At 37.0% G+C, this 14,663-nt stretch overlaps 1 protein-coding gene across 1 annotated transcript in view; it reads right to left on the minus strand.

The window, feature by feature from the left end:
* LOC149085786 (protein tolkin-like) overlaps positions 1-14,663 on the minus strand; it is a 57,001-nt gene that overhangs the window by 31,208 nt on the left and 11,130 nt on the right. Inside the window, exon 2 of the mRNA XM_089232185.1 lies at positions 1,332-1,556. Coding sequence (XP_089088311.1) covers positions 1,332-1,542 — 211 coding nt within the window. The 5' untranslated portion in view covers positions 1,543-1,556. The remainder of the gene's footprint in view (positions 1-1,331; positions 1,557-14,663) is intronic.

The following is a 14,663-nucleotide window of genomic DNA, read 5'->3' on the forward strand; positions in this document are numbered from 1 at the left end:
CTGATCTGTTTGTACCTACACGTATCTCCTCAGAACACCTAAAATCTGCACGAATGCCTCTGAGTTCACGAAGTCTACGTGTGCGTTCTTCGAGCAATCCGCAGAGCAAATCCCTCACTGACCCCTCAAAATCCACATACATGCCCCCGAAGTTTACAAAATTTGTATTGCCCTTTAACTAAGCTCTTGTAGTTTTCTGTTAGCCTTCCTATGAACTCCAAAAATTAAAATATACGTTCCCATGAGCTCAGGAAGTTTTTACGTGTCTTCTGAAAATTTTAAGTCATCTATCCTGAAACTCGTTTCCTTCAGTACTAAAGACATGTGCACGCTCTTTCCCTGAGAAAAAATCTCCAATTTTGTGTTTTGAGCCTTCGCAGTATGCACGAGTGTATCCTGAGCTCTAAAAAACTGCACGCATGTATCTGAAGCTTTCAAAATCTGCTTCCCCGAGAAATTCCAAATATCTTCAACATCTCTGACCTGAGATCAAAATACCTTAAAATCTTCAACGCGCCTTCCTTGAGCTCTTCCGCACACAAAATCTGCAACGCATATCCATGTTTTATTCTAACAAAGTTAATGCTAAAAGATCTCAACAGGATCTGAAAAGGAAAAGATTCCTATGTGACGTCTTCACAAAGTTTCTAAAAAAAATGCCACTGATTTCTATTCATATAAATATGCACAATGCACAAAAGCATGAAATCTTCGGTAGAATTATTGCGGGTCACTCAAAACAAAATTGTAAATATTAATATTTTGAACACCAATAGAGGCCAAGAATGAATATAAAAATCCAACAACCCAAGAAAGTTAGAGTGACGTCATCCAAACTACACATGATCAAGTACAGCGCAGACAAAGAAAGGGGAAAAAAAGAGAAATAAAACTAAACTGTGAAAGAGTGAAAAGAAGTTTTTTACAGGTAATTCGCCAAGAAGCACGAGAGGCGATGAGTAGCCAAATGTTGTCATTTTTTAATAATACTTTGTGGTTTTAATAATTGCACTCTGCCACTAATTTTTTCTCTGTTTTTATGTGTTTCAGGGTGAGATGAATGTATTTAAATTTTTTTCCTAATTTTTTGAGGACGTCACCTTGGGACCCTTTCCTTGAGAATATTTTAAAATATTCGGAAGTTCTATGCCTTATATAAGGATGTGTGACACTCTGTTCTTCCAGTGATGACTTTCAGTTTGACATCGACTCGAAACAAATTTTTTTCGCAGAATTTAAACAGATTGGAACTACGGCATCATCGAATGGGTTTTTTTTTTTCATCAGCCCTACGGATGTTGTATGTTAAGATGTAGCATGAAAGAGCTCACCTCCTTTGCTGGGGTCGAGTCCCACGTCATTGGATATGAGATGAGGATGACTATGCGACACCAGTTCGAGGATGGTCACAAGATCGCCGTCATTGTCGATACTTACGCCGTAGAGATATTCGAAAGTGGTGATCATCATAACCACTTGCAAAATCCTTGTCGTGCTTCGGAGGGAAGTTGACTTCTTCCTGGTGCCCTCAGTCGCCATCATCCCGTTGGCGCCATCTATGATAGATGATAATCATTACTAATACTGTATAGTACTACTCCGCTGAATGAATCTTGATTGCACATCATTATATTTTTGGAAACTATAAAACCATAGTTTGACATTGAGATGACATTTCTATTGGGGTCCCAGAATTCACTGTGGTAGCGGCCCATACCCCCTTTATCCATTCTTCGCCATCTGCTTAGCGATTTTGCGTATAGATATGGCTGTGAATGCAGATTAAATATAATAATTTGTTTTCCTTATGAAAACTAGCGCCCCTTATGGGGATAACAGCAAAGTTCAGAAATGTTAATATCAATACGCGAAGATAACATAGACAAGTCACCGCAAGTCGTATAACCGTTTCTTATATCTTTCTTTTCTTTTCTACCTTCGTTTATCACAAAGGATCGGGGGAAGGGGGGGAACGAGGCCAAGTGAATCAAATATCGTGCAAAACGGAATCTTTCAAGGGCCAGTGGTGCCGGGGCACCTGTGTATCATATGTTCGTAAAACCATAGTTTCGAAACTGGGGTGTGAAAAATTATAACACTAATGTGTGTGAAACTGTTATTACTGGACCTGAGGCGATCACCTATAAATAGCGCTTCCTCAATATGCCTCGTAAAGTCCCCTCCATGCTCAAGACGCGTACTCAGGGCCGTCTTAAGAGCATCATGGGCCCCTGGGCCAAGTGGTTTTTCTGAGGCCCTAGCTGGTAACTTCTCGAAACATTCAACTACTTTTCGTTTTTCTGAGGCCCGTCTTCTCTTGAGGTCCCCGGGCCGTGCCCAGGTGGGCCCATGCGTTAAGACAGCACTGCGCGTACTAAAGCATATCATGACTTTCTCTCGAACAGCGGTGCACTACCGCGGGCCAAATGCGTCCCGCCAAGTTGTTCCATCCGGCCGGCGAAAGGTATTCCGGTAGAAAAGTATTCATACGAGGCATCTCAAATTATCGCCAAAAAATTGTGAAAGGCAAGTGAAAATGCCCATTTTAGAATATGCAATATACATGTTTTCACAGGGGTCGGGGCACTAAAATAATCTTCAAGAATCTAATCTAGAATTTTTCTTAATGAAGGCATCATTAATTTCTTGCATGAAATCTTGCCCGAGTCTATATGTCGATATGAAGGAACAACTAGTCTAGGACGGTGGTAAGCACAGGGTGTCCCTTGAATCAGTGAATACAGTGATACCTCGCTACAACGATCTTCGATACAACGACAAATCCCTCTGCAACGATATTTTTTCGAGTCTTATTTCTCAATGCTTATGCTCTAATGTTAAACTGATGCTTTTCGATATGTAACGATAATCCCTCTACAACGATAAATTTTCGTTGTCCGCAGAATATCGTTATATCGAGGATTAACTGTAGTATAATAATAATTCGCAAAAGTTGACGGAATTGGTATATTCGGATGCGATTTATGAAAAAAGTTATTCGCATGAAGGGGGATTTTTCTTTGGCCGCAGAATATCGTTGCAGAGGGATTTGTCGTTGTATCGAAGATCGTTGTAGCGAGGTTTCACTATACTTACTGATTCATGGGACACCCTCCTTATCACCGTCTTAAACTAGTTGTTCCTCCGTAGTGACATGTAGACTTAGACGATTTAGACAAGATATCATGGAAGAGACCTCAACAATGGCTTAATGAAGAAAAAAAAAATTCTAAAAGGTATTATATATAGCGCCGCCGAACTTTTATTCCCTAGTATATGTTTTCCAGGTTATTATGCATAATCGCCAAGCATTTTGGTAAGTTTGATAAATTACCCTAAATTTAATCACTTTTATCTGTGATTATGCATAATACCCAAGCGTCGCGTCGTTGGTGAACGCGATAAATCGTACCATATGATATACTGTGTACTATACATGATAATTCATACATGTATTGTATTATTATATAGGGGTACGATCGTAAAGTTTGTTTATCATTATATCCGGATTCGATGATACTCATCACACATACACAACTAGACTCATTTGGAATTTTTTTTCATATTTATCAAATTCGCTGATTGCACCTGGGTATTATGCATCATCACAGATAAAGGCGATAAATTTCATGCATTTATCTAATTTATCAACGACGCTTGGGTAATATGCATAATCTCCAGTAAAAGTGATTATTTTTTTGATATTTATCAAATTTGACAACGACACTTTGTCATTACGCATAACCGCCGGTGAAAGTGATAAATTTGTCAAACTTACGAAGGCGATTGGTAAGTATGCATAATCACCGGTAATTATGTAAAACAACCGAATTATCACATTCACCGTAACATATACATCATTATCAGCAGCGCGTGCACGAGGCGTTACCAGTCAAATGTTATGTTTGTTTCCGGTGACCTCTGCGTGACGCCTACTACATAGTAACGCCCGCAAAATCAATTAGACGACGGAACTAAGTGTTAAATTATGCCATCGCGGTTCTCGAATGACAATCTGGCAGTGCCTTTGACCCTGAATCGTGAACATTCTAGCTTGCGCTGGACAAGGTTGTTAGTATTCTCAACATGAATTTTTACTCAAAAACTAATCACTTTTTTGACTTAGTCTTAATCTACTCTTTTTCTTTTTTCTTCTTCCCTCCCTTGAGGTTTTTTCTCCTTCAGTGAATGCAAAAACTATGAAAATGTATATTTTTTTAGCTGAAATTTATGTACCGGATGTTTCCACAAAAGTGTGCCTGAGTAAAATAAGAAAAAAGTAAGCAAATTTTATGCAACAGTTTCATGATTAATTTCAAAGCAAAGATTAGTAAGTAGTTTCGTTACTAATTTCAAAATAATGATTTTTGTGTATGTAGTTTCATGATTCATTTCAAAACTAATTTTTAAAAAAAATTCATGATCAATTTCAAAACTATAAATTTCTGTAAGTAGTTTCATGATTAATTGCAAAACTATAAATTTCTGTAAGTAGTTTAAGGACAAATTTCAAAACCATAAATTTCTGCAAGTAGTTTCATGATTAATTGCAAAATTATAAATTTCTGTAAGTAGTTCCATGATTAATTTCAAAACCATAAATTTCTGTGAGTAGTTTCATGATTAATTTCAAAACTATAAATTTCTGTGAGTAGTTTCATGATTAATTTCAAAACTATAAATTTCTGTGAGTAGTTTCATGATTAATTTCAAACTATAAATTTCTGCTAGTAGTGTCATGATTAATTGCAAAACTATAAATTTCTGCAAGTAGTTTCATGATTAATTGCAAAACTATAAATTTCTGTGAGTAGTCTCATGATTAATTTCAAAACTATAAATTTCTGTGAGTAGTTTCATGATTAATTTCAAAACTATAAATTTTTGCGAGTAGTTTCATGATTAATTTCAAAACCATAAATTTCTGTGAGTAGTTTCATGATTAATTTCAAAACCATAAATTTCTGTGAGTAGTTTCATGATTAATTTCAAAACTATAAATTTCTGTGAGTAGTTTCATGATTAATTTCAAAACCATAAATTTCTGTGAGTAGTTTCATGATTAATTTCAAAACCATAAATTTCTGTGAGTAGTTTCATGATTAATTTCAAAACCATAAATTTCTGTGAGTAGTTTCATGATTAATTTCAAAACCATAAATTTCTGTGAGTAGTTTCATGATTAATTTCAATACCATAAATTTCTGTGAGTAGTTTCATGATTAATTTCAAAACCATAAATTTCTGTGAGTAGTTTCATGATTAATTTCAAAACCATAAATTTCTGTGAGTAGTTTCATGATTAATTTCAAAACCATAAATTTCTGTGAGTAGTTTCATGATTAATTTCAAAACCATAAATTTCTGTGAGTAGTTTCATGATTAATTTCAAAACCATAAATTTCTGTGAGTAGTTTCATGATTAATTTCAAACTATAAATTTCTGTGAGTAGTTTCATGATTAATTTCAAAACTATAAATTTCTGCGAGTAGTTTCATGATTAATTTCAATACCATAAATTTCTGTGAGTAGTTTCATGATTAATTTCAAAACCATAAATTTCTGTGAGTAGTTTCATGATTAATTTCAAAACTATAAATTTCTGTGAGTAGTTTCATGATTAATTTCAAAACCATAAATTTCTGTGAGTAGTTTCATGATTAATTTCAAAACCATAAATTTCTGTGAGTAGTTTCATGATTAATTTCAAAACCATAAATTTCTGTGAGTAGTTTCATGATTAATTTCAAACTATAAATTTCTGTGAGTAGTTTCATGATTAATTTCAAAACTATAAATTTCTGCGAGTAGTTTCATGATTAATTTCAAAACCATAAATTTCTGCGAGTAGTTTCATGATTAATTTCAAAACTATAAATTTCTGCGAGTAGTTTCATGATTAATTTCAAAACCATAAATTTCTGTGAGTAGTTTCATGATTAATTTCAAAACTATAATTCTCGTAATAACTTCACGGCTGATTTCAAATCTAACTTTCGTAATAATTTACCGTAGATTGTCTAAAAGCTGCCAAAATTTTATGGTTGATTCCAAATTTTAGAATAATTTGAAAAAATGTATGAGTAACAAATTGCGATGAATTCATCTCGTGTCGAATAATAATTCTCACATAATGTGAAAATTGCAATTTTTATACGGCTTCTAATCCAAAAACACCGAATAGTAAAACTTCCGCTTGTTATATTACAGAAAGAAATTTACCTTAATAAATTTTGATGAAAACTCGTCAAAATATCAGACATTGATACTCTAGAGTTTTTTTCCGTTTTTTCGCGCGCTAAGTTTCTACACAACGCAAGATGGTCGTAAAAAGTGTGAATTCAAGAATTTTAATTAACGACACATCTCAGAGAGTTTACATGTAAACGTTTTGGGTAAATTTATTTCGGTACAATACAGAGAGTCGAAAATTTCTCACAATTTTTTCTCCCTCAATTTTTAATTTGTAACAAAAGTGAAACCAATAGGTCTATTTTCTTCTCTTTGCTCATATTCCACATTAATTTTGGAACGAACCATAGAAATTTTATTATTTTTGGATGCTCCTCGTGAAAAATAACCCATACATTAAAATATGTATCTTCATGTATTTTGAACTTGTATAAATGAAGCCGAGGCAAAGAGAGAGAGAGAGAGACATCTCCAGCTTCTTGTGGAGCAAAGGCAGGCATCATCATCTGCTAATAAAGACGACGCAGGCTTCTTCATCTACTAATGAAACAGAATCAGACATTTTCAGCTGCTAATGAAGCGGAAGGTGGCAGACATCCGCAGCTTAGAATGGAGCGGTGGCAGACACCTTCAGCTTCTTCTTCTTACCAGGCAGGGACCTGGCTCTGTCCCGCTAGGGATATTAGCCATTTACTCGGTTGAGTTGGTCCGTGCTGGAGAGTGCTGAGGGTGTCCGACCGGGAAGCCCTCGAGATACATTCGAAGGCCACCCGGTCCGGCACATCCAGCCCTCTTTCCTCTTTTTATCCATGATGAGGGCACTATCCAGGCCCCCCCCCCCCCATCAAGCAGCATTAGTGGTGTTCCTGTGGGCCGCTCGTTCCGACCTGATTTCATGCAATTCAGCCAATCCTTACCAAGCTGTGGCTCCCGATGTTGCACGGCTGCTAACGAAGCGGGGCAGACATATTCAGTTGCAAATGGAGCGGAGCAGACATATTCAGTTGCAAATGGAGCGGAGCAGGCATCTTCAGCTACGAGTTGAGCGGAGGTAGCTGTAACTGAAGCGGAGGTCGACACCGTGCATCTGGTAATGAAGCCGAGGTATTTCTGCTTCGAATGGAGAGAGCAGGCATCTTCATTTGCTAATGAAGCGGTGGCAGACGTCTTCAGCTGCGAATGGAGTAGTCAGGCATCTTCAGCTACAAATGGAGTGGGGTCAGGCATCTTCGGCTGTGAATGGAGTGGGGTCAGGCATCTTCGGCTGTGAATGGAGTGGAGGCAGACATTTTCAGCTACGGACAGAGCGTAGAAGGCAGTTTCTCTAATTCATTTTTTTTTTTTCGATAGAGAAACATAAAAAAAATTCTCCAAATTTTTTATTTTTTAACGGAAGTGAAACCAATAGGTCTATTTTCTTCTCTTTGCTCATATTCCACATATTCTTTTCAGATACTCCACATGAAAAAATCCCATGTATCAAAATACAGTCAAACCCCGTTGTAGCCTCTCTTTCGATTTAGCGCCAAAAGTTTTCAGTGAACAAATCTTCCATGTAGAGCATAGTTTCCCAACCTTTTTTGTCCCATCAACCCCTTCTTCAGAAATTTTTTCTCCCATCGCCCCCAACGCAATCTAACCCATAAAATCCCATGTTATACCCGTAGCTTGTACCGCTCCCCCCACGAATATTCCATCGCCCCCGGAGGGCGTATATGCCCACGTTGGGAATCACTGATGTAGAGGGATTACACACGTTAATTTGTGATCCTATTTAACTCCAAACTCGCTATAGCGCCAGAAATGTGCGAGACAAATGGTTGTGTTACACCGGGGTTCAACTGTACGTATCCTCATGTATTATATTTTGAGTTTGAATAAATGAAGCGAGTCATCTTCTGCTAATGAAGAGAAGGCAGGTATCGCCAGCTGCTAATGAAACGGTGGCAGACATTTCAGCTGGTAGTGAAGCAGAGGCAGACATCTTCAGCTACGAATGTAGCGGAGGCATATGTCTTCAAAAGCAAATGAAGAGGAGTCAGACGTTGTCAGCTGCAAAGGGATCGGAAGCGGCTATCTTCAGCTGCTAATGAAGTGTAGTCATACATCTTCGTATGCGAATGAAGAGGAGGCAGGCATATTCAGCTGCTAATGGAGAGAAGGCGGTCATCTTCAGTTGCTGATGGAGCGGAAGCATGCATCTTCTTCTGCTAATGAAGCCGAGACGGACATTTTCAGCTGCTAATGAAGGAGAGGCAGGTATTTTCATCTGCTAATGAAGGAGAGGCAGGTATTTTCATCTGCTAATGAAGCGTAGGCAACAGCTTCGAATGAAGAGGAGGTGAGCAATTCCAGCTGCTCTCTAATAAAGCGTAGGCAAGCGTCTTCAGCTGCGAATGTAGCAGAGGCATACCTCTTCAAATCCGAATGAAGCGGAGGCGGGCATTTTCAGCTGCTAATGAGAAGCGCCGGCAGACGTCTTTGGCTTCGAATGGCGTGGAGACAGGCATCTTCATCTGCTAATGAAGCCGAGACAAACATCTTCATCTACGAAAGCAAGCACGTAACCAAGGCGATTTGTCGGAAGAGGCGAGTTATTATGTCGGTACGTTGGATCCTCCTGTATTTTTTAAAGGGGCACAAATATTTTCCCGTATTATTCGACTCTTGGAATGACCCTCTTTCCCATCGTCCCCCCCTCCCCTCCCCGGATCTGCGCCTGACTGCCGTGAAAAAAAATTTCCAGTGACTCTACACGAGAAAAAAAAACGGAAATGAAAATATTTCTCGAATATATATGTTATAGCTAAAGATTATATATATTGTGAGAGAGGGGAGAGGAAACATCATTTTCTCGCTGCTGCGACAACAAAATACTTTTATACTCGGAATGTATACACACACACACAAACAATAAACTTTGGTATTTCATTCAAGAATCCTCTTCTTTTCCCAAGTTCAACACAACGGCCAGCTTATTCACGTGAAAGGAAAAAAGAAAGAAAATCCAGTGATATATTTTGATGTGTTCGTATGTGTTTTGTTGCTTTTGTTTTGCGTCTCGAGACTCGGCAAGACTCAGCAAATTTGCAAAAAGGCGAGGAAATGAAATTTACGACATTCTCCCGAAGAAAACACAATCGGAATAGAAGCAGGGAAAAGAAAAAATAAACAGAGTCGCATATATTTTTTCGCCATGGGAAAAATTGTTTCTCGGCTACTGGGCGAAAATTGCCGTTTATTCCTTGGGTTTGAAGCGTCTGGGATCCTATAAATAATGATAATAATGAAAGCTTTTGTCTCGTTTGATGCTATTAAGCGATTATTCGAGCTTAAGTTATAATGTAACGGCCATAAAATCGTTTGATATGAAATGATATGATACTTGCACCTTATGAATTACTGAACCTTCTCCGTAGCCGTTGGATGGTGTTTTCTTATTCCAATATGGTCGACTGACTTGAACGGGCTCAGTCTTTTTTTGAATATGAGATCGTCTATGAACCGGGCTATACAGAGTGATTCCATAATTCCACTTGCCCCATTTTACTGGCGAACTGTTGATCCTAGAGGCATACGTCCAATTAGAAAAAGTATCCAAATAACGTGTGGACCTCAGATGCGTCATTCATGTTACAAGGGGTTGTATAGTCATTGCAATATAGAAACTAACTTTTTATTGAGCACACCCTGTGCTCAAACTTGTGGTCTCAGGAGAGCTAGGGCAACAATTTTTGAACTGAAAGTTAATAAACAGGGTGACCATATGAAAGCATAGATTTTTTTTATTTTATGACACACTGTATTTTCACTCTCGAAACTGGTACAGGGTCATTCTTGGACACTTTTTTGAGAATTTTTTTTAAATTGGAACCATGCCTCTACGACCAACGATTGAACACCCCGTATATCCCTAGTGTATGATAGATACTATCTTAACTAAGGGCCACCACCACCAAGTCAAAACATGGCTCCCACTAAAGGCCGCTACACACATGAGTGGCGTATTTACGGGGGTGCTCACGAGAGATATATAGCCCAGCGCAGAAAGTTTAGGTAGACGGTGAATTTGAGTAATGAGTGACCAAAAAAGATTAACAGAACGGGAGAAGAGCAGTGAAATTTGTATAGTCCGTGAAACTTATCCATGAACCCACCTCTGCCCAGAGAGCGAATGACTAGGTGAGTAAATGACCAACAGAATGACCTAGAGCAGTGTTTTTCAACCTGTGGTCCGTGAGTACTATGTAAGGGATCCTCGAAATCATTTTCATTTACTGCCCAATGCATAAATAACATTTTGTGTTGCGAAATTGCAATTTATTCAATTTCCTTATGGCATGCAAATTCTGAGAGACAATTCATTTTGGACTTAATGGAAGGAGGGCGTTGAAATTGACCTGCTCATACTACGGGTTTGGGGGTGGGATTCGCGGAGAATTGACCTTAAGTGAACGAAATTGTGCAAGCACGTGATTGACCAAAAGAATGCTCTAGAGCAGGGTTGGCCAACTTCTTTCTGTTCGCGGGCCAACATAATGGTCAGCTATAGCGTCTTGGGCCGCATCAGCGGTGCAACTTCGGTGTATAAGCCGCTCCATTATTAATTGAATTAATTAATTAGTTATTAAATTAATTTCGTCACGAGAAATAAGAAGTTTGTAAGCAGTTTGTTGATCAAGAAATATGTGCTGTTGGAACCGATAGTTCAAATAATGATCACAAATTGAATTTTTTTCACGGTACTTTTACCTTGTCACAGACCGCATGGGTCAGCTGTTGGCCACCCCTGCTATAGAGCAATGGTTCTCAACCTTTCTTGATTCGCGGAGCCCTTTTTAGTGTATAACTTCTACTGACTCCGAGGTCTCCACGTTTGGCCCGCGGTCCATGTGTTGAGCATGTATGCCTTAGACCAGGGATTTCAACCCATGGACCGCAAGCCAAATGTGGCCCGCTGAACTTTTTTCTGTGGCCCAACGACCATTTTTAGAAAATAGCTACTTTGAATAGAAAAACGAATAAATTCCAAAAGAAAATCCGTTAAACAGCTCTGGCCACTGAAATCTGTAATTAGAACTGCGAGATACTTCTCAGGTTCAATAGTAATGCTGTGCATTTGGTACATTAAAAAGAGCCGGCGCCGTAACGAATTCGGGGGACCCGGAGAAAAAACACTTTTTGAGACCTATGAGATTTCGCGTATAGGTCTACATACTGTGTACATATTTCGAGAGACGAATGTCAGCAGCCAAAATTTATACATAATTACAGAATTCATAGAAAATGCTGAAAAACACCTGAATGAAGGAAATAATTTTATAATTATCGGAAAAATAATAACCATTTCATATAAGTTATGAAAATCTATGATATCGATGAAAAAAAATAATTACAGAATTACTGAAAGAAATAATTTCAGAATCATCGGAGGAACTTCAGATTTAATAAAAGAAATAATGAATTGAACAAAATTCGAAAATTTTGGAAAAGATAATGAAACACAAAATTATAAATTTTCTAAATCAATTAAATTTTTTTTCGAGCAATCAGTTCGGTTTTCTTGAAAATAAGAATACCGAGATGGCAATTTTGAAATTTTCAGCAAAAGTATATGAAAGTATTAACGAGAGCAAAAGAACCTTTGCTATGTTTTTAGATTTAAAAAAAGCCTTTGATAGTGTCGATAATCCAATTCTTATGCATAAGTTATATTGTTCAGGTCTGAGAGGCAACACTTATCACTGGTTTAAAACTTATCTGTCAAATAGAATGCAAGCAGTTAAAATAAATGATACAATAGGTACATACAGGATTATTAAAACTGGCGTCCCACAGGGTTCTGTTCTTGGACCGATTTTATTTCTAATCTTTGTTAATGATATCAATAACCTGGATCTACATGGTGATTTGATTAGCTATGCCGATAACACAGCTATTGTTTTGTCAGAACAAACATATACCATGCTGAAATCTGATACTGAAGAAGATTTAACAAAAATTAACACTTGATTGAGGCATAATAAGTTAACCTTGAATCTCAACAAAACTAAATACATAAATTTTCAATTATATAATAGAAATATTGAAACACTTATAATTCGATGCCATGAGTTGGGATGTTCTGATGACCAATGTTTTTGTCCGATTGTCTCGGAAACTGAAGAGTATAAATATTTAGGAGTCACTATAAACAAAAATTTGAAATGGAACTCTCATGCAGCTGCACTTAGTAACAAAATAAAATACATGAATGTTCGTTTATATTGCTTAAAAAATATTATATCTCCTCAATTTATTCATACACTTTATTTTGCTTGGTTCTACTCACTTATTCAGTATGCTATATGTGTTTGGGGAGGTGATTATGAGTCCAATTTAAATGTTTTAATAAGTGCTCTGAAAAAAACTATAAATATTATTTCCTCTTGTAACCCTACACCATCTGCCTATAATTATAAATCAGACTATAGATTTAATATTGAAAAATTGTATATATACCGAAGTCTAATGTTTATTTATAAAAATCCTACTTGGTTTGAAATCAAGCAATGCCCAACAAACGCACGTCTCCGTCGAGGTTTTCAATATAATATTATACAACCTAAAAAAACATTAACCCAAAAGCAATTCATATATTTGGCTCCATTATATTTTAATAACCTGCCAGATGAAATAAAATATGAAAATGAATTAAGAGCTTTCAAAAAATTAATTATCAATTATATTAATATTTTACTACAATAGGAAGGTACGTCTCGGCCCCCAGTATACAGTGTTGTGTCACCTAGGATTTTGAAATATTTGTCTATCTCTATACTTGTATTTTGCTTAGTACTTGTTAGTAGCCTATATGAAAGTGTTTGCCACTACAGAAAAATTTATGTTTGTATACTCTGGACGGATCAAGCGATCCCTTGAGTAGAATACTGTATTTATATATTTATATATATTGGTTTTTTTTTCTCTTAATAATAAACTATTTCAAAGTATTAATTAATAAATTTATTTATTTATGAACTTTATTATTATTTAATGGACTTTACAGTCCTTTGGGGCTGCATAGTGTATGTATTACATGTGTGTGTGTTTTGTGTCGTGTAACATATGTTTGTATTTGTATATTGTATTTGTATCTGGTAATTTGTGTTTGTTCGTTTTAATAAAAAAAAGTAAAGTATATTTCTCAAAATGAATAAAAATTCAAATTTAATGAAAGAAATAAGTAAATAGTGTTAAAATTTTTGTGTGTGTGTGAGGAACCCTGTTTAATAACCGAGAATACCGCGGTATGACCCGCGAGCTTCGTAAAAAGTCTAATTTGGCCCGCAACGTCTGAAGGTTTGAAGACCCCGGTCTTAGACCATCACCTCCTAGAGATAGAAGGCCTCCGCAGTCTGCTTGTAACGTCAGTAAGTAGTTCATTTTCCCTCAGAATATTCAGGGGAAAAAAATTCCCTGCTAGTGCCAGTATCATCGTTGTGAGGAAAAGAAATGAGATCGGGTTCAGAATTGGCGATTTCTATGCCCCACATCCAATCACTATGCGGTATTTGTGAGCCAATCAGGAAGATTCTACGCCAAAATAAGAAGAAACGAAATAGGATCCTGTGTTTCAAAATGTAGCAAACTTGCTAGGTAGTCTGAATGACGTTTATGGCAAACAGTGAAAAAGTCTTCTATCTCTAGGAGGTGCTGCTTAGACCCTTTGTCTGGCGAAGTGTATCCGCGAGGCAGTTCAAAACATTCTTAAAAAAACTGTATTGTGTGTGCCGTCGAAAGTTTGAAAAGACAGATTTATGTTTTTCAACTCGTTGTACGTAATTATATTCAACGGGACTCTCGCAGCGAAGTTTTCTGAAATTATTTATCCGACTGCCCTCTTCTTGAGAAATTGGTGGCGAGTCTGAACTACGCTCGCTGTTTTCAGATTGATTCGATTTTTCAAGCTTAGCTTTTACCTGTATTTTCTAGCTCCCCGAACCGTTCCAGTGACTCGGGAGGGGCGATATCGCCTTTTTGACTAAGGCCCTCCTCACACGGGGAAACTAAAATCGAGTTCGAGTTGCTTCAACTTGAGAGTTGAGTTGACTAGAACGAGTTGAGTTGCCCGTTCTCCCTCACACGGCGCTACTAAAAAAATATTCAAAGCCCGGGAAACTGAGTAAAAACAGCACAGTCTATAGTTTTCCTTCTTATCTTCCGGTACTATCTTGTTAACCGGGTTAGGAAAAATCGAAACAAATAAATAAGAAAAATAATTTCTATTATACGTGAAATTGCTAAAGAGAATTTCAGCTCACAGGTAAATACAAAATTTCATTCTTTAAATTGATATCATTTTGAAATGACAATAAAATGGTAAAAATTAGATAATTTTTTGGTATAATTTCATGTTTCATTCGGAAAAAAAATTCGCAATAAAATGTCTGTTTTTCCTCTATAAATGTGCCTTTCAGTACCTATATAT

Source organism: Pholcus phalangioides, unplaced genomic scaffold (assembly GCF_987345545.1).
Source record: "Pholcus phalangioides strain wild (caught in Gottingen) unplaced genomic scaffold, Ppha-v1.0 ptg000005l_1, whole genome shotgun sequence".
Classification (NCBI taxonomy): domain Eukaryota; kingdom Metazoa; phylum Arthropoda; class Arachnida; order Araneae; family Pholcidae; genus Pholcus; species Pholcus phalangioides.